At 36.1% G+C, this 21,209-nt stretch overlaps 3 protein-coding genes across 9 annotated transcripts in view; 2 read left to right on the top strand and 1 right to left on the bottom strand.

The window, feature by feature from the left end:
• Positions 1–12,314, top strand: part of STXBP3 (syntaxin binding protein 3) — a 25,765-nt gene extending 13,451 nt beyond the window's left edge. For 4 of the 6 annotated variants that reach the window (XM_071436068.1, XM_071436072.1, XM_071436071.1 and 1 more), the window contains 9 exons: positions 83–140; positions 354–419; positions 838–918; positions 1,551–1,689; positions 2,310–2,416; positions 2,854–2,952; positions 3,791–3,876; positions 5,476–5,624; positions 7,627–8,903. In XM_071436068.1, the coding sequence (XP_071292169.1) occupies positions 83–140; positions 354–419; positions 838–918; positions 1,551–1,689; positions 2,310–2,416; positions 2,854–2,952; positions 3,791–3,876; positions 5,476–5,624; positions 7,627–7,718 (877 nt within the window). In that variant the 3' untranslated portion in view covers positions 7,719–8,903. Of the gene's footprint in view, positions 1–82; positions 141–353; positions 420–837; positions 919–1,550; positions 1,690–2,309; positions 2,417–2,853; positions 2,953–3,790; positions 3,877–5,475; positions 5,625–7,626; positions 8,904–12,092 lie in introns of those variants that run through there. The other 2 variants (XM_071436069.1, XM_071436073.1) reach the window with 2 other exon arrangements.
• AKNAD1 (AKNA domain containing 1) lies at positions 9,738–21,209 on the bottom strand. Of its 2 annotated transcripts, XM_071436057.1 has the most exons (15): positions 21,097–21,209; positions 19,465–20,630; positions 18,725–18,784; positions 18,284–18,413; positions 18,030–18,181; positions 17,864–17,923; positions 17,257–17,390; positions 16,790–16,916; positions 15,947–16,110; positions 14,571–14,656; positions 13,215–13,337; positions 13,017–13,127; positions 12,098–12,179; positions 11,098–11,245; positions 9,738–10,482 (listed from the first exon to the last, which is right to left on the bottom strand). In XM_071436057.1, exons 2-15 carry the CDS (start codon positions 20,551–20,553, stop codon positions 10,363–10,365), a joined length of 2,586 nt encoding a protein of 861 aa, XP_071292158.1. In that variant the 5' UTR covers positions 20,554–20,630; positions 21,097–21,209; the 3' UTR covers positions 9,738–10,362. The 2 variants fall into 2 exon arrangements, with proteins under 2 accessions (XP_071292158.1, XP_071292159.1); XM_071436058.1 differs by lacking the exon at positions 18,725–18,784.
• The window catches only part of GPSM2 (G protein signaling modulator 2), a 35,804-nt gene continuing 26,696 nt past the window's right edge, over positions 12,102–21,209 (top strand). The window contains exons 1-2 of the mRNA XM_071436066.1: positions 12,102–12,220; positions 13,630–13,795. The gene's annotated coding sequence lies outside the window, so the exon portion shown is untranslated. The remainder of the gene's footprint in view (positions 12,221–13,629; positions 13,796–21,209) is intronic.

Here is a 21,209-nt window from a genome sequence, read left to right as displayed (position 1 = left end):
TTGCACAGTTCTTTTAAGATTTTAAGAAAAAATTTAAGCACTCATGTGCTGTTGCCTTTCATTATTTTCCTCTTTTCTTCAGGGAGATACCAAAACTTTTGAAAGATGCTTCATCAAAAACAAAAGCAGCAGATGGAAAAGTAAGTTGCTTAAGTTGAGATATTGTTTTGCCTGGTAATTTAGTTATTTTCAACTGATCAGATCCATGTAACTGATGGATCTACTAGAGAAATTAAGACTTTTCTCAACTGGAATTTTCAGGGGTTGTGGGGGAAGCAAGCTGCAACAGGAAGGTAAATAAGCATGTCATTTACTGGGGGAACAGATTTTCAACTTGGGTCATTTCTTTCCAGTTATCCATATCTGCTCTGTCCCAGTTAATGAAGAAGATGCCACTCTATCGTAAAGAGATTAGCAAGGTAAGGGGTCTTTTGTAATCACAACTTCACAGTAAATAATTCTGTGCACTTGACTTTGTTTTGTTGAAATGTAGTTTTAATCTGTCATTTTCCTCTAGTGTGCTATATAACTGTTCTCCAAATTAATGTTTTCACCTACTGTAAAATTTAGCAAAGAAAACTTGTTTCCACATATTTCATTTTACCATGTAAAAGAATGCAATAATTTGTCTGCCTTGAGGATTGAAGATATCATAACAGTTTAGTGCTTTACAAAGTTTTATGGGGGTCAGACTCTAAAAAACACAGAAAATGTGTGATGGTACTGAAGGATTGACTCTTGTAACCAGTAAAAATGATGGATATACTAGGAAAAAATTCAAGCTATGACAGCTTGTGATTTTATTTTCTATTTTTTTTTGTTCTTTCTGTCTTATAGCAAGTTGTTCATCTTAGCATAGCAGAGGATTGCATGAGCAAGTTCAAATCTAACATAGAAAGGCTCTGTAAAACTGAACAGGTATGTTTAAAAAAGCCACAAACCAAAGAGCAACTTTGCAAGTATTGTAAGCACCACTGTTTTTGTTTGCAGGAATAGAAGCTTGTTTTAACTGACTAAACTACAATGTCTCTTGCCTTTATTTTGTGATCAGTTTTTGAGATGGTAGTATTTAAACCAAGTGTAATATACAAGGCTCTTAATCTCCCAATAAGGAGGTGTTCCTAAGAGTTTTGGAGGGTTTTTTGGTCTTGAAGTCTGGCTAATTTGTATAAGGATCACCTTTGTTTTCAAGGCTCAAAATTCCTATGAGATGGCTTTAATATGTTGTGCAGAGGGAAGCCCTTTTTACATGTCTGGGAAAAGCACCTTTTTAGGGTGATGCGTTACATTGTGACTATAATTTACATTTTTAAGAATTCTAGATATCATAGTTAGAAATGTTTAAGAGTGTTATGTAGTGTTATTATAATGCTGTAACTATTGAAATAACTGTCAGACTTGTCATACTGAGTTTAAATTGATGCAGCTTGATTGTTTCCTGAAACCTGTGGTTTCATAAAAATGCCTTTCAAAACACACAGAACAACATTGATTTAAATTATTTCAATGATTTTAACCATGGTGTCTGTTTTTATTTTTTATTAATTTAGGACTTGGCTCTTGGAACTGATGCAGAAGGTGAAAAAGTAAAAGACTCTATGAGGGTCCTACTTCCAGTTCTGCTCAACAAAAGTCATGACAGCTATGACAAAATCAGAGCTATTCTCCTGTATATCTTTAGCACAAATGGTATGAAAGTTGCCCCATTTTTTTCCTCAGTGCTATGAGGAAGTTTGAACTCAAGTTTTAGGATAATACAGTGGTTTTAGTTAACCTAAGTCTCTGCATTGGAGTTGGTAGCTGGATTTGAAAGAAATCCTATCCATCCTCTGTATTCTCTCTCAGATTAGTAGCAAAGATACTACTGGCAAGGAGTTAAGAGATGTAATTCAAGGGTAGATTCATACAGTGTTTTAATGTCATTCTTATCCTTGCATGTCTGCAATAGTTCGTTCTCTTATTTTCATGTGGTAGTGAAGCTGTCAAAGGGGGAGTTCCATATCTGTGGCAACCTGAAAATTAAGTCAGTGGGGAAAAATTTGTTGTAGAGAAGGAGCAAATTGGCAGAATGTTGGTCTGAGGAATCTGTAACAGTACTGAGTTTAGGTCTCAAGAATGGACCATTAAACAAAGTTTTATCTGAAATACAGTATATTATATATATAGTATATATAAACTCTATAATATATGTAAAACTTAGACTGGTCACACAGAACAAACAAAAAAGTTCTGCACTAAATAGTAGCCTGTGAGACAAAACTGGTCTTACAGTCACTTGGTAATTGTTGTCTCTTTTCCATATATTGAAGGAACTACCCAGGAGAACTTGGACAAGCTGATCCAGAATGTACACATAGAAAGTGATAGTGATATGATAAGAAATTGGAAATACCTTGATGTTCCTGTTATCTCTTCAGTAAGAATGTATTTATTTCTTTTGTGATTTCTTATTAGAAAAGACCTACAGTGCTTTCAGCAACTCTTAGCAATATTATCCAGGTCTGGGTTTGGAAGCAGATAATTGCTAGAAATTATTTTTTAAGTGGTAAATCCTTTGAAAATTATTCATGTTAGTTGTTTAAAGAAAGATACCCATAATGTTCCCTCTGCAATTATCAGGTGGTGGCTTCAGCTAGTTGATTTTGGAAACTCCCAACTTACTCAGTTCCTGCTCTCTGAAGTTAGTATTTCTAATGTATCCTGAATTCTAGAAGTATTAATTATTGTTCTTTATAATTTTTATAATTTCTTTAAAATCTCATACTTATCCCTCCTCTTTCTGCTGCTGACTGCTAATTAGTTTCAAAAATCCAACCAGTAAATAATACAACCATATTTTGAAAATCTTTTCAGTTTGTTGCTCAGCAGCATAAATACGTAAGAAGGGACCGTTCTAAAGAAGAAACTTTTCAGCTTTCTAGGTGGACTCCTGTTATCAAAGATGTTATGGAGGTAAATTTCACCAACTAATTCATTAATTCATGGGTGCAGTGCAGAAGTTTACTCAAGTGAGCCGTTGTATCATATCTTTTGAATTCAGCAGTGTTTTGAGTTAATTTTGTTAAATACATCTGGTGGGCAAAGTGATCACTTCTAGTCTGTCTGTAATATAGAACATTAGACTGCTGTTAGTAATACTCCTTATTGGGAGTAATTTTAAAGGTGAAGCAAATGAAAGTGAAAGCAAGAAGTCTTTTAGAACAGCTTGTCCTGGGATTGGCAGTGTTTGGTATAATTTAGAGATCTGTATCTTCTTGGTTTTGACTCCAATGGGTCTTTAAACTGCAATTCCAATGTACACTGTAGTGTGGTAGAGCCTGGAAGCTGTTACTTGCTGGAAGTGTAATTTCATTGTTCTTAAACCTCTTCCTAAGCATCAGTCAGTGACTGATGTCACACAGGAAACCAGAGTGTTAGTCTGACCCAGTACTGTCATTCATAAATTCTTGATGGCTTTCTTGTATTCATATAAAAATTAAGTACATTAAGGTTTTTACAGATGAAAAGCTGCTAGTGAAATCTGAACAGTTAAATCAGTATATGTTTATAAAAAAAGCATGTATACTCACAATTCCTTGTCATACACAAAACACTTTTAATATATTTTAGCATTATGTGGTCTAGCATTTTGTTACATAGGAGCGTTATTCATGAGATGCTACTTGCAATTATTTGTTGGGCTGCATGTGTTGGCATGAAATGCCAGTTAGATATCCTTTCTGAAAGCTGAAACTTGGTGGAGTTAAGTTCTGAATGCCTGTTTCAAGTGTGTCTTTATTTTGCACTTCAGGATGCTATAGAAAACAAATTAGATTCAAAAGACTGGCCTTATTGTTCCCGCTGTCCTCCCACCTGGAATGGCTCAGGAGCAGTAAGGTAAATGGTTTCATTTCCTGAAACACACTTGACCCAGATCTCAGTATTTGTCATTTACTTTCTAAAGCCTTACTGAAATGTGCTTACTGAACAGTGGAATAACACATGTAAGGTAATGTTCATGTGCCAACCTATATTTTTATTTAATCTAAAACATACTCAACTTGGTTGTTATTTTAATAATTCTTAGTAATGTATAGCTTTTTTTATTTGTAGTATCTTCCTTTTGCTTCAAGTTTAGAAATACCATTTCATATTCCTAGAATGAGAAGTTTAAACCATTGAGTGTGAAGTAGTTTCAGGAATAAATGTTCAGTACTGTAACTTAGGTAAAAAGAATGTTTTACTTCTGCTATGTTAGTGGTGGTGACATTATTTGGGTTAATTACCTCAGGAAATTAATTTAATCTTCTATAGGCTCTCTCATTAGGAAATATGGGCCTGTTAGGTATTTGACCCCTATTGCCAGGGAGTGGTTTAGGCAAATCCAGGACAGCTGGAGATCTTGAAATGAATTCTCTGCTAATGAATGTGAAATGAGTACTTGCATATTTAATGATTATCTCTGAGAGGTGATTTTTAGAATTTCTTGGGGTTTTTTAGCTCACCTGTACTGTTCCTTCTTTCTCTTTTTAATTCACCTAGCTCTTGAACCTTGTGACCAATACATGCCAATTTGAGAGCTTTATCACTTTTTATAGTGTTATTTAAAAGGGGAGACAAATGAATCAAGACTCCCAAGAGTGTTTCTATCACAGGAATGCTAACTATGAGTGTTCCTCTCTCAGGAATGTTCACTGCACTAATAGGATGCTGGAATTCAGGGAGGGAAACATTAAATATATCCTAAATGTGAAAGACACACTTGAATTGGAATTGGTACCTTTCTAAATAAAAAAACCTGAAAAGTAGAGATACACAGCCTTAGGAAAATAGGTTTTTTACATCCACTTCTAATTAAACTATTTGTGGTGTATCCTTCTATTCCTGGATATGCACTCTAGGATGATCAGTGCCAGGGATCAGAGCAAGTCCCTGCACACTGGAACTTGATCTCTGTTTTACAGGCTGGTGAGATGTGGGAATCTTGAAGGCACTCTAGCAGGGAAAACAGGACTGCAGATGACTTAACCTCTGTATTAGGGTCTAAGCACTTCAGGCTGCTTTTGTTTTTCCTAGGTATCTGAATCTGATTTGATAACAGACAAATGTTTCCTTTAGAGATTCTGTTTGTGTTCAGAGATAGGAAAACCGAAGACAACAGCTTTTTCAAATGAACCTCTCATGAAAAATACCACTGGAATTGGGAGCATGCAGTTAAGCTGCTTGGCAGGAGTCCTTGGCATGTTAGCTGTGTGTGCAACTATGTTTTTGTTTTGTGTTTATTTTCCCCCAGTGATACCTAAACAGTAGGAATAATGTGATAATTTACAAAATTTAATAAAAACAAGTTATCAATTTGTCTAAATACTTTTGCTGACATTATAATCAAGCCCTGAACTGCATAACAGAAATTGCTACTGCTTGTGGACTGTGTCATTTTAACCAAAAATTCATCAGGCAAGCTGTGTAAGTGTAATGTCATGAACTCCTTTGCAGCGCACGCCAGAAGCCCCGCGCGAGTCAGAGGGAGGAGCGCAGGAGCAGTGCCAGGCTGATCGTGTTTGTCATTGGCGGCGTCACCTACTCGGAGACGCGCTGCGCCTACCAGGTGTCCGAGGCCTACAAGTCCTGTGAGGTTGTTATTGGTAAGCTTGCCATGAGAAAGGCTGGGGTGTGTGCTGTACTCCGTGTGGTTCTGGGAAATGTAAGATTCATTTTGCTTAGATCCCCTCTCTTGGTGCACCACACTAATACTACAGCCAGTGTATTTCTTAAAAGTATGCGCTTAAAAGGATCTTTGCAGGGTATCTCAAGTGATTAATGTCCTGTGGCAAAAAAATCCCACCAAACATCAAGGACAAAACAGTTATGCCCTACAGAAGAATTATGTCAGAGACATGTCAGTGTATAGCCTACAGGATTTCATGAGACCTCTGTTTTGCATTACAGTTTCCTCACAAACTTTTGCATCTGCCTGTGCTTTACCTTCAGTGGCACTTGCTACTCTAATTGCTTTTGGAAGTAGGAAAGCTGACAGACTAGTGCAAAATTGCTCACTTTGGAAGGAAGATAAGTATTAAAAAACCCCAACAATCCTAATCAACATTCCACCCAAAAAACTAAACAAATAAACCCCAAACCCCTTTTTCAGTGTAGTTCAGTTGACTTTGCAATATTTTCTGGTTTCTTTAGTAGCTACTTGGAAGCTTTGCATAAACCACACAATGATTAACCGCTTGGGTCCTGAAAACTCCCCTGCTTAAGATTTGGCAATTGGCAGCTGGCGTAGTAATCTCTCAGCACTTTGGAGGTATTAAGTGCTTGTTCCATCAGCTGCTGTGCTTCAAATGAATTTTAAATAGCATTACAGGAAATAATTAGGTGCTAAAACTTGTACATATATATAACATAGAGGAACAGAGCTCCTAGATACAGAATCTTACCACAGACCTGTGTCCATCTGCAGGGCTGGCTGATGGCTGGGTGCAGGGTCATCTAAAGCATTTGAAATTACTTGAGAGGTCTACATCTGGCATTTAAATTTAGTCTTGAGATTCCAATTGAATTTGTTTACCATCTACCATGATTTTAAATAAATACTCTTCCCTAAGACAATGCCAACCTTGATTCTGAAATCTAGAGTCTGTTACCTCAAAATATTCAGGGCTATTGTATGTGTGTTTGTGTGTGGTTTGTTCTGTTTTAGTTTATTTTTTATTTGCTGGTTTCCCTGTGGTGGTTGAGGTAGGTTTAGTGCTGGTTCTAGTTCTAAGTAGTAATGGAAAGACCAGGACAATAGGAATGTAGTTTAACCAGATTATTTCTTCATCTGAAACTTGTTTACAATACCATGTTTAGAGTAGGTGACTCTTTCCTGGGGTATCTGGCACTCACCACAGCACCATCTTCCCTTTTGTTTAGAGTTTATTCTTGTGGTTTTGTTTGTAATCCTGATTTCTGAGGGAAGGTGATAGTTGCCAAATTTCCATATGGATTACTGAAAAATTAACATTTGTCTGTCTTCCTGATTCAGAACTCCAGGAATATTAGCCCATTCAGAGTGACACTACTTGCCTTCAGAACTGCAGGGTGACTCTTCGTGCCACAAGTTATAATCACTCTCTGGGAATGAGAGGAAGTTGTGCATTGAAGAATAATAAGGATTTTCTTTGCTGCTCAACACTTGAATTTTGTTTTTGCAAGGAAATGTTAGTTAGTAAAAGCCAATTTTCTCCAGCTGGTATTTCTGTGGAACACTACTGTTTGTGATAATCTTGAATCCAGATACTTTACTGATTCTAGGGTAAAGCCTCTCATTAACTCACCCTTTCACAGGAAGGCAGGTTTCTTGCAGGCTGGGACAAGTGCCCAGGTTCAGTCCTGTCTTTCAAACAGGGCAGAGCAGGACCTGAAACTTGTGTTAAAGTATGAGTCCTGATCTGGATGTCTGAGTGTGGGAAGAGGGACATTGCCCATGTAATGATGACACTTACAAATGGTGCTTTACATGAAAACACTTGGAAATGTTGCACTTGTCAGTTTTCCAGGTGCAGTAAAAAACACTGGCATGTAACTGGTGGTTTAAAGAGGGAATGTCTGAAAGTCAGAATTTGACTGATACAGTTCATACTTATGTTCTTTTGCCAGGTTCTACTCATATTTTGACACCTAGAAAACTACTTGAGGACGTGAAGAGCCTTAGCAAACCCAAGGATATGGTCTGCATTAAGGATGAATAGATATGGTGGTGTTTGTGATGCATAAAAACCACAAACAGTATGTACATATTCTAATGGAACTGACTTTTCCAAATACTGCACTTCAATACTACATGTTTCCTAATGGAGGTCATGTTATAATTTAAATTTGCTGCTTTTGGGGGAATAGAAGGCAGAGAGATGAAAAGATAAACACGTGTGTTTCTTAGGGTCTGTTTAGTATTACACTGCAAGTACTTTTTCACAAGGGCATGTTTGTTCCTAACTAATTATGCTAAAAAGTATTGTAATTATATATAAACTGGAATTGTCTTTGAGAACTGTGAAAACTTTCTATAATGGCATTTATTTCTAAAGATGACTGAATTAAAAAGGGCCTAGGCTCTTGGGTAGGGACTTCAAGAGAAAACTTGTAAATATGGGTTTATGGTAAAAATGTTTAATACAAGTTCAGTGTCATAAAGTGTGATGTTTTCTGTAAAAATAACTTGCTGAAAATTCTTTAAATATGTATAATTGTGAAAAATCTAAAGGCTTTTTAGATGGTGCTGGATAAGGTAGATTGTTAATCACAGAATTATTGAGCAGTTCCAATCACAGTAAACAACTTTGGAGAAATGCTGTCAACTGTGCACTGAAGTACACTTTATATTTAAGTATATACAGAAATTATTACTGAAGCTTTTTAAAAACTTAGTTTCTTAGCAAGTTCCTTATGATTGTCTACATAGTCTGTCTGTTTCAGAAGTTGAATTGCCTGTGATACAGAAATTCCAAGATGAAGCATGTCTCTGAGGAAGTGGAGGCATGGGGAAAGGACAAAAAGGACAAAAAGGGAAGCAGCTCAGTCTTTCAAAGGGTTTGGTAACTTGAAAAAGAAAAGCACAAAGCACACAAAATGACAAAACCTGATGCACTCAAAAGAATTGACTTTTTAAAAATGGTGTTACATATTAAGAAAGAAATACTTAAATTTGCATTGAAGAAAATAAAAAATCAAATTGTATGAATTCTGTAATACTGGTAATGTTTAGATTTCTCTTAAATTACTTAATTAAAATTACTGAACTTTTAACGGGATGTTGTATTTATGTGCCTTGAAATATTAGTTTGTTGTATGTAGAATCCAAGAGAAATGTTATAATGAAAAATAGATTGCTTGTGTCCTTATGTTTACCTTTTCCCAATAATGAGTATTTATTCTTTTTTTGTGATTTTGGGTTTTTTCCCTTTATTTTTGCTCTCAGGGTAACCAATACTTTAAGAGAACATATTTGTTAATGAGTTCATTCAGAGTTAATTAAAAGGTGGAAAAAGGTGAAGTTCTCAGAGAGGAATGAAAGGGGAGGACATGACATAATGATTCTAAAATGTTGCAGGACATGGGATGTGATGAGAATAAGTGGCTGTAGCTTTCAAATTTGGAATTGAATCTACACTGAATTTCTTTTCAATAGGACTACAGAAGCAACACTTTTAAATCACCTGGTTCATCAAATGGAATGGGGACATTCCAAACACTAAACTAAATAAAGCAAAACCAGGGATAATAGAGAGGCAAATGAAGTTCCAAGGATATACAGTAAGGCCAAGGAGGGAAAGAGTTGAATGGTATTGTTGGCTGTGAAGGGCGGAAGAAGCCCTGAAAAAAGCCAGTGACTCAGGCTAGTGAGCAAGTGGCACATGGCAGTGAGTTTAGCAACCACTGCTTGTATGAACAGTCTGGATTATTGCTGTGTCCTCCACTGAGGAAATTGCTCAGGTTTGCCTGAAAATGGCTGTCCTTTTTAAGGAATGTACTGGTATTTCTAATCTGGTTTTCATCAGTCCTTATGTCCTTTGCTTTCAGTGAGTAGCATCCCTGATAAAACAAGGCTGTTAACTGCTTGCCTTTAATCACTGCAGTTAAATGGATGTTAGAAGGAAAATAATAGATGACTTTTCTTGGCTCACTGAACTTCTACAGTATTTTAAAATTTTCCAACTTACTTAGCATCAGCTAAAATGTCAAAGCCAGATATATCTGACAAATTAAGGACATCAAATTGAAGGAACCAATTTAATTGTTACTAAATACATAAACAACAAATGGTGTAATTCAGTCATTGCAACATACAAGGATGTTTCTTAAAAACAATCAACTCTCAATATAGGGCACTCTAAAACTAAAGTAATTGGAAATGTTGACTGTGACTTGGTATGTTAACATGACGTTTGCTCCTAGATGTCTCAGGTACAGAGGCTGTTTTCTCTAGGTGTGATTAAGCAGCTGCTGTTGAAGTGTGAGAAGCAATGATATGTAGTAATGACTGAGATTTATTCTCACACTTGGGACTGGGGAAAATCCAAGTCAGTTAATTTTGCTTGTTTAAGCCAATTTTTATGAAGCTGTCTTAAGTGAGTACTTACAGAAGGTATCTGTACACAGTAATGGATGAGCCAGCCTAATAAAGACTGTCTGTAGAATTAATAATTTGTTTTACAGTTGTAAGACTGAGTGTAAACGTGGAATATCTTTGTGCTCTGGTTTGGTTTAGTACCAATAGGTAGCTGACAAAGTTAGCTAGCTGACTTTTTCATGTTTGTGTTCATCATTTGATTTTTGCAGAGATACTAACACTTCCAGTATGCACCAGCAGAACAACATAGCATTTGAACTAGATAATTAAAACTGTTTTCTTTTAACTTTAGCTAGATCTTCTGAAACTGCTTGTACCATTCGCTCTGTAGCTTCCTTCAAACTGTTTGCTGTCTCTATGGCATGATCCAGAGTAGAACTTAAAACCTGTTGGAAATAATAAAATGTAGCCTTGTTAACAGGGAAGGCAAATGTATACCAGGGTACTGGAAAAAGATGATGTTTAGGTTTTGTCCATGATTTTCACTCTGAATACATGTTGAGAAGTAAAAATTGTCACATGATAGACTGCTCTAGGATTCAAGTTGGAAGAATCTGTTAATCATTTCTCTCTTTGTGTATTCATTTGAACTGAGGGATATTTACACCTTTCTAATGTATCAGCTCCAGTGTGCTGAATGTTTTTGGTACTGAGAAGGTTTTCTTGAGGTTTTGATAGTGGTTTGTCTAGCTAGGCTTTCAGTATATGAAACACAATTCTAGAGATAAGATCCAGTGGTATTTTTTTGTCTATTTCACTTTTTATACAGAAACTGAGTTGCACAACAAGCCTGTATGTATCTATATGAAGAAATACAGTAATGTATAAGCCAAAATGCTTGGGGTTTGAACTCCTGCTTGTCTTACCCCCAAATGCACTACATGTGCTTAGATTGTAGGAATCAGCTTGCTAAGAATGGGATGTTCTACAGTGCCATGAGGTATGGAGGTAGTCCTTTCAAGAAAGATGTATGGCTTTTAATTTTCACTCAAAAGTCTTACATTTGCATAGGAATCAGTGGCATTTCTGTCTCTGATGTTGATTGCAGATTTTCTTTGGGCAGATTTCTTACTGGGTGTGTATTGCTGTGAAAGGATAATTTTATCATATGTGCTTGGACAGCAGGTTTTGGCAGCCACAAAGGATTTCCTAAAGATAAGATATGTAAATAAAATACCATTTAAGTAAGAAAAAGAATAATAGTCTAAACTATGAATCACATACATACACCTTGATAGCACTTGGTTGCAAGTTAATTTTACGGTAAGTAGAATTTTCCATGGAATTGTAAAGCACAGTCCATCATTATTTGTATTCTATCTGCATTGCAACAAAACAAAAAATGTTCTAGGATGCAGAGTAAGAAACTTTCTGCTGCTGCTGTAACTTTCTCTCACAGTGTTCTACGCCACTGTGCAGCTCTCAATTGCAGCTGCTGAACTTCCAGGCAATTCCTCCTATTGAGTAAAGCTGTCAAAATACTGTGACAAAACCTGTTTGCATTTCAGTCTAGTCTGTGCTACTGTTAGGAATCCAGTTTGTTTGTCTCATGGTGTAATTTAATATTAAGAACAATTAAAAGTAGGATTATTACTTATAGAGCAATAGTTGGTAGCAACCAGAGCTGCATTCTAATAATACAGGCCTGCTTTTGAATCTTTGAATGGGAACATCCTCTTAAAGTGAATGCTTTTTTTATTATTAAATGTGTCAGCTAAAGAAGTTATATTTTTACTCTTCATTACATTAGGAGTGAAGAACTAATCTAAGAATTGTTTACACATGTTCTTCAAGCAACTATTTTAGTTTCATTAAAGAGTGAAATTCTAATATACAACATGTACTGCAAAAGATAAAATATTATTCCTGCTTAAAGATAAAGTATTATTCCTGCTTAAAGATAAAATATTATTCCTGCTTATGATACCTGGTGTTTTTTCCATGCTGAATCTTCAACAATGGGGTTTTCTATTGTACTACATGCTTATTACTACAGCTTACCTCTCATGAAGTCTGGTTACAACTTCATCTGGTTGACTGGGTTTTTGAGCCTTTTGGGTGGAGACTCTCTTCTGTGAATAAGCTGGAGTTGTTGAGGCCATGTATAAAACAAACAAAAAAAAGGTAATTTTCTGTGTATTTTAATTTTTTTTTCTCTTTAGCATAAATTAAAGACCAAGTAACTATCACTGCTGAATAAAACTTGAATATGTTTAAAGTTTTTTGTAAATGAGGACAGATTAACCTTTTTGTGTTTGCTCTTGAGTTTAGTTGGCAAATGGAATGCAGATTTATATTCAATTTTATGCAGTGAAAGACTGCAGTGGGGAAGTGTAGAATAATCAGTGTCATAATCCTAATAATGAATACTACTTTGATTTGTAGTTTCACAGGCTTGCTAGAGACAAATAGTTAATTTATGCTCTCTTCTTGATGAAATTTTATATTTTTCTTTAAGCAATTTTTCCTTATGCTAGAGAGAATCTAAGTGACTTGAAAAGGTTCATGTTCAGATGATTTATTTTTTTTAAATTAGGCAGGCTCCCCTTGACTTTGCTGCATGTCACACAATATGAGGATAGAGCTGGAATTTTCTTTAGTACTTGTTTATACTACATTAGGTTAATGGCTGGCACTATAAGAGTTGGCAAAGTAATGCCTAATTTTCATATCCTTTCATGTGGCTCTGCAAAATGAGATATTCCTGCCATAAATGGAAGATGAAAGGGTTTCCACTCATAAAGAACCAGGCAAAGTTAAATCTGTTGTGCACGGAGATGAAACTCGACTAGGTGTGTAAAAGTTGGATTTACAGTGCTAATGAGTGCTTATCCTAAATTAAACGTGGCCTGGGGTGTGCAGTGTGGCTTTCTGCCCCTGAAAAGCTAGCCTGTGTTTGTTAATTACCCATCACACTTACAGGATGAACCAGAGCTTCTTTTTCTACATAGGGTGCAAGACTGAACAGACTCTTTGTAATTCCTGAGTTTTACTTGATCTCTGCTTCCCCTGGGGCATCTGCATCTAAGTCCTGGAAAACAAGAGATGTGTGCTTTAGAAAAATAAAACTACAAGCAGTGTTTCCTTGTAGATGTTCATATTTTTGCAATCACTGTACCTTGTTTCTCTCCACATAATCTCATATTTAATGATTTGTAACTTAGAGTGCCACAGCTGACAAGGTCCTTGCTTTGTGAATCATTGTAAGAATCACAGGCTGAGAAGTCTTCTGAATCACTGCCTAAAATTCAAAAAATAAGTTAAAAGGGTCTGAAATATGGGAAGCTTTGGCTAATGTACTCAGGTAATTATTTGGCTTTCAGCACTGTAATTTCAGAGCCTTTTGCTGCCATTAATACTACTGCAATTTGAGGAAGTACTTTTCACCCCCAGGAGAGTGAGGATTGAGTTAAAGATTAGGTTTCAGCCCTGTCTGCAAGCTTTGAATGTAATTTTCTGGTGGTGCTTATTTTCAGACCAAGAATTGTTGGCTTTTTTTCCTTTAATGATGTTCTCCATGTCCTTGTCCACAGTGTTATGGGAACAGTGCAGCATAATAGGAATGGGATGAGAATTTGAGCAGCTCTAGTACGACACTGCTTTAACTATTGCACCAACCAGTACAAACAATAATCCCAGGATGCTATGTTAAATTAAGAGGATATCACAAAAAAGTCAAGGAGACCTGATAGACAAAAGGTAAGAAAACCTGGATATTTAGACTTAAAACTGAATGTAAGACAGCTCATGCTGTTCTCCTTTAGTTGCAAGTTTCTAAAAGCTTCAGAATATTCTGCAGTGGAAAGGTAAAATTGTTTTTAAGCAGAAAAATGAAGTTGACTCCAAAAACTGGAAGTGGAAGTACTGGTATGAAGTGTCTCAGTTGTCAAGCTTGGAATCATCTTCTAGAACATTAAATAAATGCAGATCAGAAGAAAAAACAAAATCAAAGCATTGCATGCACATCACTGTCATGCTCTTCAAAGTATTAGCAGTGGCAATATTTGGAAACTTATCTAGGAAGCTGAATTAGATTTATAGAGTAATTCAGGTTGGAAAGGACTTCTGGAGGTCATCTGATTCTCTCCCCTCTCAAAGCAGGCCCAACTTAAAGGAAGTTGCTTAGAACCCTGTCCAGCTGAGTTTGGAATATCTCTGAGAGTGGATATGCCAGAGCCTCCCTAGAGCAAACTGTTTCAATGCTTGAGCAAGTTCAAAATCTTTCATTCATATCTAACTGAAAATTGCACTGCAATGTGTCTGTTGCCTCTTGGTCTGTCACTGAGAATTCCACAGTGAATTTGACCTGGTGTTCTTTTTAGTTTCCTTTTTATTCTTGGTGTTTTGTGCTCTGCTAAGCAGTAACATCTGTTAAAACTACAGTGTTCATGTTGAGACATAAAAGGAATGTATTCCCAGGATTCTCTAGCAGGTTTAAGCATGGTTCTGACCTTGATATGCCCTCATGACTTACTCAGGTTGGTATCTGATAAATCAGTTGGTTTTCTCTGCATGAAGAGTGGAGATGTTCCAGTTTTTCCTTCCTGGATATTTGTATTTCTTTGAGCATGAAAACAGAATATTTTTATTGTATATTAATATTTCTATGATGAGACTTACAAACATCTCTAATACATCATACTAATGATTAATTACTTAACTAAGAATAAATCATATTTATTCACAGAAAGACCTTTACTTGTAGCAGTTATCTGAAAAGGTGGTAAGCAGAAGTTTAATAATTAACTAGTTGAAAAATAATTAACCCTTTAGTTAAAGGACACATTCTGACAAAAGCACCCTGACTTCCCACAAGTGTTAAAAATGCTTAAAAGTAGAGATCTTGATAATCCTGCATTGGAATAATAAAGTAGTGTGAAATCTTAGCCACATCCATCTGTTACCACTAATAGTGTTTTGATACAACATACATTAAATATGATTAATATCTTAGTAACTTTGAACTGTTATTAAGGCTTTAATGCCTTTAGATAATTAGAGGAATATTTGAGATGCACCTTCTGAAAGAAAAAGAACAAGGTTCCTTGTTTGAGTTACCTGATGTGTATTTTTAACTTAGGGTGTACGGGATCACCAAGTTTATTTGGAATATTTTCTGCCTGTTCATGAACATAATGATCAGAAGATTGAACTAATAGTCTTTCAATAACAGAGAAAAAAGTGGAAGCTAGGTGAGTTTTACTAGACAACTATTAACAGCTACCCTACAAAGTAATCTGACAGAATTAGGTTAATATGAATGTGCTCTATGCTGCATTCTTTTCCCAGAAGCTCTGCTTCTCTGCTGGAACTTCAGTTCTCTTTTTTTAACCTTAGATTGGTTAAGGGGGGACCACTTATTTTATTTTTCTAATCTCATTGAGATGTTTAACATATCAAATGCTTCCCAGGAGGGTGGAGATGGTATTTAGAGTTTTCAGAAGGTTTTGATTGTTAATTATGTAAGGATCTGCATCCCTCCCTTTTCTTGTTTAATTAAAAATACCACACAAATATTGGCAAATTATCTTTTACTGGCACTGTACTCTGACTAGTTATTCACATCCTGAATTTGTGTGGCTGTCATGAATTTTATACCAATGATTTAACTCCTAGGTGCAAATGATGGTGGTGTTTTGGCTTCAGGAAATACTTTCAGACTGAGAAAGGTAGGAAGACCAGGCTAGGAGGAATTCTTGGATATGCAGTTATAGAATTCTGTAGAATTTTTATTCTGGAAATATTCATGTTGCTTTTCAGATTTCAGTCATCCCAATTTTCTTATTCAGCAATTAATTTTATGTATATTTTAAATAAAATTTCAACAGCTGTTTCCAAGTTTTCACTTACATGTGCAGACAAAGATTGCACTTTTTGCCTTCTAAAGAAAGTTGATTTGCTGGAGGGATTACATCAGTTGTCTGACTTCTTTCTCCCTCATACTTCTTGTGAAAAGATGGAGTTTCAGTACCTCTTGTTTGTGGAAGTTCAGCAGTGCTTGAAACTGTGAGGCTCTGTACAAAGTAACAAAGCACAGGCACAGGATTATGTGGGCCTTGCATTGCAAGGAATGACTCCTACCAAACAGCATCTCCTCAGGCCCTCTTAGCAATTTTCTCTGAAGCTCAAGTTACCCAAAACATTGGTTATGGAAGCATTTGTTGAGACTTACCTGTAGATTTGTAGAAGACAGTAAGATTATTTTTTGGGGGGGAAGTGTGTATGTGTATTTATGATCTGGGAGAAAATATTACCACTCTTAGGAGTAAACTCAATTTTCTGTCGTACAATACTGTTGGCTCTTCTAGTAATTCTGCAGCTTAAGATCGTGGACAAAGTAATCTTGGAGAAAGTAATTTTTTTCTCCCACAAAATGATAGTGATTAATTCCCCAAAACAGCTTTGCAGAAGTTAAATTAGCTACTCATAATTTCTTACTATGAAATAAATGCTTTTGAAACTGGAACTAAGGACATTCAGTTAGTTTTGTTTTTATACTTAGGTTTCTGTTACAGTTAATTACATATTATGAAGTTAATATTTCATTAAAAATATTTTCTTTTGAAGTAATGTGCTATCTCAAAGCATCATGCTCTTACTAGAGGAGAACATACAATCACACAACGGCACTTAGGTTCTCAAGACTTGCATCAATACAACAGAATCATTGTAATGTTTAATAAAATCAGTTACCTCACAGAAGGACTGGGCAGATTCATAGGAAGTCAGTAATGATGACAGGCTGCCTTTGTTGCCTTCCATTTGTTCTTGAATGTCTTCAAGCAGCATGCCAAGTCTGAATATTCCTCCTTCCACCCTTCTAAATCCAATCACAACTCACAGTTACTTAAAACTCTCTAAAGTGATCTTTTATTTCTTACCATGATAACTATAGTGGACATCGCAGTACATTTCCCATAAAATAAAAAAATAATGTATGGAGTTGTCAGAGTACCTTTTAAGTATTTGAATTAATTAAACAGATATCCAATTACAAGTAGGACATATAAAGCCCAAGGTGAATTTTGGCCAAATAACTTACAGCTTACCACATTAAGGTAACATTTTCACTTCAGGAAAACTAATGGATAAATGAAGCAAAATCTGTAAGACAGTCAAAGAAAATAGACTGATGTACTACTTAGCACTTCTCTTCTAACCTCTCAGGATCAAACTCTCCAAGGTTGATAGGCTTGTCCTTGTAGTTCTGCAGGTGTAAGTTGTGGTGCTCTTCTCTAGCTTTTAAATAATTTCTTTCCAAGGCATCAAGGTATCTTTTCAGTTGATTTAATGCCTTCATCAATAAGAAATATTTCAATACAAAATGTAATGATAACTTAGCATAAGTAGCTGTCACTATGTCTTGCTATGTAAGCCAGATGTCATTTGCAGTGCTGTTGGTAAAAATTTTGGTAGTTCTCTGAATTGAAACAGGACTGCATATTTTATATTCACCTAATACTCTGTGCTGCTCTATTATGTCCAAGTAAAATAATAAAAATTATTTCTGAACTGATGCCCTACATGGCAAAATTCCTAACTTATATGGCATCTTTAGGCCTTTTATTAATAGTTTTAAGTCAGAATCCTTAAAAGATTTAAGAATTTGTCCACGTACTGAACACCTTCATTTTTGCTTCCTAATCTCATACCTTCAGTCTGAATTGAGAAGAGTAAATATCCATTTCAGGTAAACATCAAGAAATTATAAGTCTACAGCCATTTCAAGTGTATTTCAGATAGCTCAAAATACATAAATTAATTTACCAGATATTTGTCTTGTAAAAAGAGTGTTTCCTGGATCATATGTTTAGAGAAGTCTTCCACCTTCAAGACAAAATATTAGACTTAATTATTATGTTTAAACCAACTTGCCGAGAGAGTATGGAATTTGAGCATCAGTGCAAAGTGGATATTGAAAGAGAGCTCTTACTTCCTTAGTCAGTTGCTCTGTCTGATCCTTTAGTATTTGAGACATCTTTTCTCCTAGTGTTAGTTCTGGCAGTGAATCAGAAGGATTTAGACACTGTGCTTTTACCTTCCCAGCTGCTGGTAGTGCTGATGCTGCTGTTCCAGGCTGCAGTCCTATGGAATACAAGGGAAGATTGGTCAATTGCAATTTTGGCCCAAAAATGTAATCAAATTACATTAAATAGTCATTTGCATAGCTACTGTAATTTTATTTACTTGCTTTAAGCAAACCATGTGTAGGTTGTACAGGGACAGGAGCACGTAATGTGATGACATCAGGTGGTGTCCCAGTGTGTCCTGAGGAAATGGCAATGTTGGCATTTGCAAAGTCTGACTGAGGAAGTATCTGTTAAAATGAAAACCTGCATTATAGATACAATGTATAGAACACTTATGGAGCTGGACAAAAAACTTTAACTCAAAATACAAAATATTAATGAAATATATATTATTATATATATTTTCTGAGTTGACAGATGTGTAAAGTGTCTCATTGTATAAATACTTAAAATACTTCTGTGTTGTGAAAATATAGAGGATTTGTATAAATGGGAAATACAATATGAAGGTGGTGAAATAGTTTTAGGGGGATAGTCATAGTGCTAGAGGTGAAGAAGAATAACTTAAAAAAAAAAAAAAGTATTTTGAGAGATTTACCTTAGGATTAAATCTCAGATGGTCAATGTGATTCTGGATGTCAGCATGCTGTGTCAGCATCTCATTTGCAGCCAGGAAATAATAGGGAAAACTATTAAAACTTGTTGTATCTCAAGCAATTTACTAAGATGTAAATCTAGGAACAGAATTAAGGACCTGTAAAGCTCAGTGAGTGAGCTCCATGTCAGGGCATGAAATTGAGCAGCAGTTATCTAATTACTAACAAGCTTTAAAATAAACTCACAACAGTAAGAGAAATACTGTCGAAAAAATCCTTTGTCAATAGATACCAGTCTCAGTAGCTGAAGTGTGTTAGATGTGAAAAAAGGCAAAGATGTCTTAACGTGGGTACAGTAAAAAATAAAATGTTGTTCTTAAAAATGTAGTTGAAGTATTTTTTGTGAATTTAAATATTTAAATAGAACACTAGAAATAACACTTTATAGTGGATTTCCTAATGATTTGATAGGATGCTTTATCATCCCAAACAATGCTCCAGTGTTAAATACTGGCATATTAAATAATACTCAGCCTTTAAATAATGGTAATGACAGTTCTGTATAAAGTCAGGCCCACAGAACTTTATTTGTGAAAGTAGTTTTTGAGTCAGATGATGCACTCACTGATACCTACAGAGTGCCTATAGAGCTAGTCATGTTAGATTTTATGGGATAAGAATATTTTCTTACAATAAACCACTCTTACCCAGTATGGGGAATTTCTTCAAGCATCCTAATTACCTGTAGCTGTCGCAGCAGTTCTGAAATACTCCTTTCTTCTTGATTCTCTACTTCAGCAGGATTGAAGTATTTCTTATTTTCCAAAATGTTGTTCATAGGTACTGATTTACTTTGCAAAATAGGAAAGGGTTTTTCTCTTGCAGTTGAAGGAACTGAGGTAATATTGTCAGGTTTTTTTGGTACTTGAACTTCTGAAGCAACTTCAGAGAAGTCAGGAAGGCAACAGTGAGCTTGCCCTTGGCCATATTTGAGCTCACAAGGTGAAACTGTTCTCTTAAACAGGGCTCTCTCATCTTTTGTGTTTTGAAAGGTATGTGTATCTCCAGCCTCATTAATCACTTGTGAAAATTCTTGTCTGCACCAACATTGACCAGAAGAAAAAATAGGTTTCTTTGAAACAGATCTATTTTCATTTAATGAGTTTCCTTTTTTGTCATGAGCCTGTACTTCTTTGTGCTTTTCTAAGGGATACTCCTCAGAGCTCGCTGCCCATTGTTCATACATTAAAGAGCCCTTGCTGTGTTCTGAAGGCTCAGGTTTGCTCCCGGTGTCATCGATACTTTCAGTAAAGGACACCTCTGGTATTGTCTCACATTCAATTAAGGGGCATGTGCTTAGTAATTCTCCCCTAGAAAAATGACGCAGGAGGACCGTGGACATCTTGGAGGTAGTTCCATGTTCTTTGCTGTCTGCTTTACTGGGGCTACCAACAGGTAATTCCTGCTGAAAGGAAGCTTCGCTTCCAGGCATTTCAATTGGAACTGCAGTTGTTCCTCTGGTGCCTCTGTGATGACTGGAGAATTCTTCAGGCTGTAGAGGAGTTTCATAATTGGCTGCTGCTTTTATGTTTTTCTTATCTTCAGAACAGGCTATGTTTAAAATAGCAGAAATATCTTTTGTACAACTACAGGCATTCAAATTCTCTGAGTTATTGTTGTATTTACAGCCTATTCCTACATCTCCATCATAAGCTAAGTAATCTTCTTCCTCTTCAGTTGCATCTGTGCTACAGCCTAATGCATCTGCAAATGAATTATTCATTTGGGCTTTCATCCAGTCTGGCACTTTGCACTTTTTTGTAGTCTCCATATCCAGTTTATGTAGAATATCAATGCCATTGCTTTGCTGGTTGTGGACAGAGCTTTTATTATTGCATGGATCAAAATCTGAAATGTATGATTAATAATTATTTTATACTCAAATACACATGACAATAATACCTAGTTATCTATATAATTAATATTTCATTATCTCCCTACTGTAGCTTTTTTAGAACAATCGTATTGATATGAATGCTTCCCTATTTGCGCCAGTGGAAGTCTGTTGGAGGAAATAAGACACAAATGACAAAAGCATCGGGAACAGCAGCTGCTGCCAGTGTAGCAATCCCGCTGTAGTAGAGAAGACAAAAAAACTTGGTAACAGAGCCTCGAGTGCTGCTAGAGTTCAATCTCAGGCTGAAAAAACCTAACCAAATCCCCCAACCCCTTTCCCTTGTCACTCTAAAGCGTTTCTTTAGCTTATGCTCTAGAGAAAGATCACAAACTTTTTTCCCAATTTACTTTTGGTCCCCGTGTATCAAATACAATGCAATTTACTAGCAGCTCAGCATCATAAACTGCATTGTTTCACCTTATCTGCAGTCGCTCGAGGCGGCAGAGGCGAGCTTGCAGCCTCCCTTTCCTGTGGGCACCGGCGGTGCCGTTCCCGGCCGGGGGCACAGCGTGACCGCGCCGCGGGGCCGC

Source organism: Agelaius tricolor, unplaced genomic scaffold (genome assembly GCF_023055355.1).
Source record: "Agelaius tricolor isolate 1412-34295 unplaced genomic scaffold, bAgeTri1.0.p SCAF_11, whole genome shotgun sequence".
In the NCBI taxonomy this organism is placed as follows: Eukaryota; Metazoa; Chordata; class Aves; order Passeriformes; family Icteridae; genus Agelaius; species Agelaius tricolor.
Note: the sequence above shows the minus strand (reverse complement) of the source record. Positions and strands in the feature narration are given on the sequence as shown.

Coding starts and splice junctions, on each gene's coding strand:
- AKNAD1 (XM_071436057.1), bottom strand. CDS start 20,553: ATGGAGACTACAAAAAAGTGCAAAGTGCCAGACTGGATGAAAGCCCAA. Junction 14,657..15,946: donor TGCAATCTTTGTCTGCACAT/GTAAGTGAAAAC, acceptor TCATGCTCAAAG/AAATACAAATATCCAGGAAG. Junction 11,246..12,097: donor GTAACCAGACTTCATGAGAG/GTAAGCTGTAGT, acceptor TCTTATCTTTAG/GAAATCCTTTGTGGCTGCCA.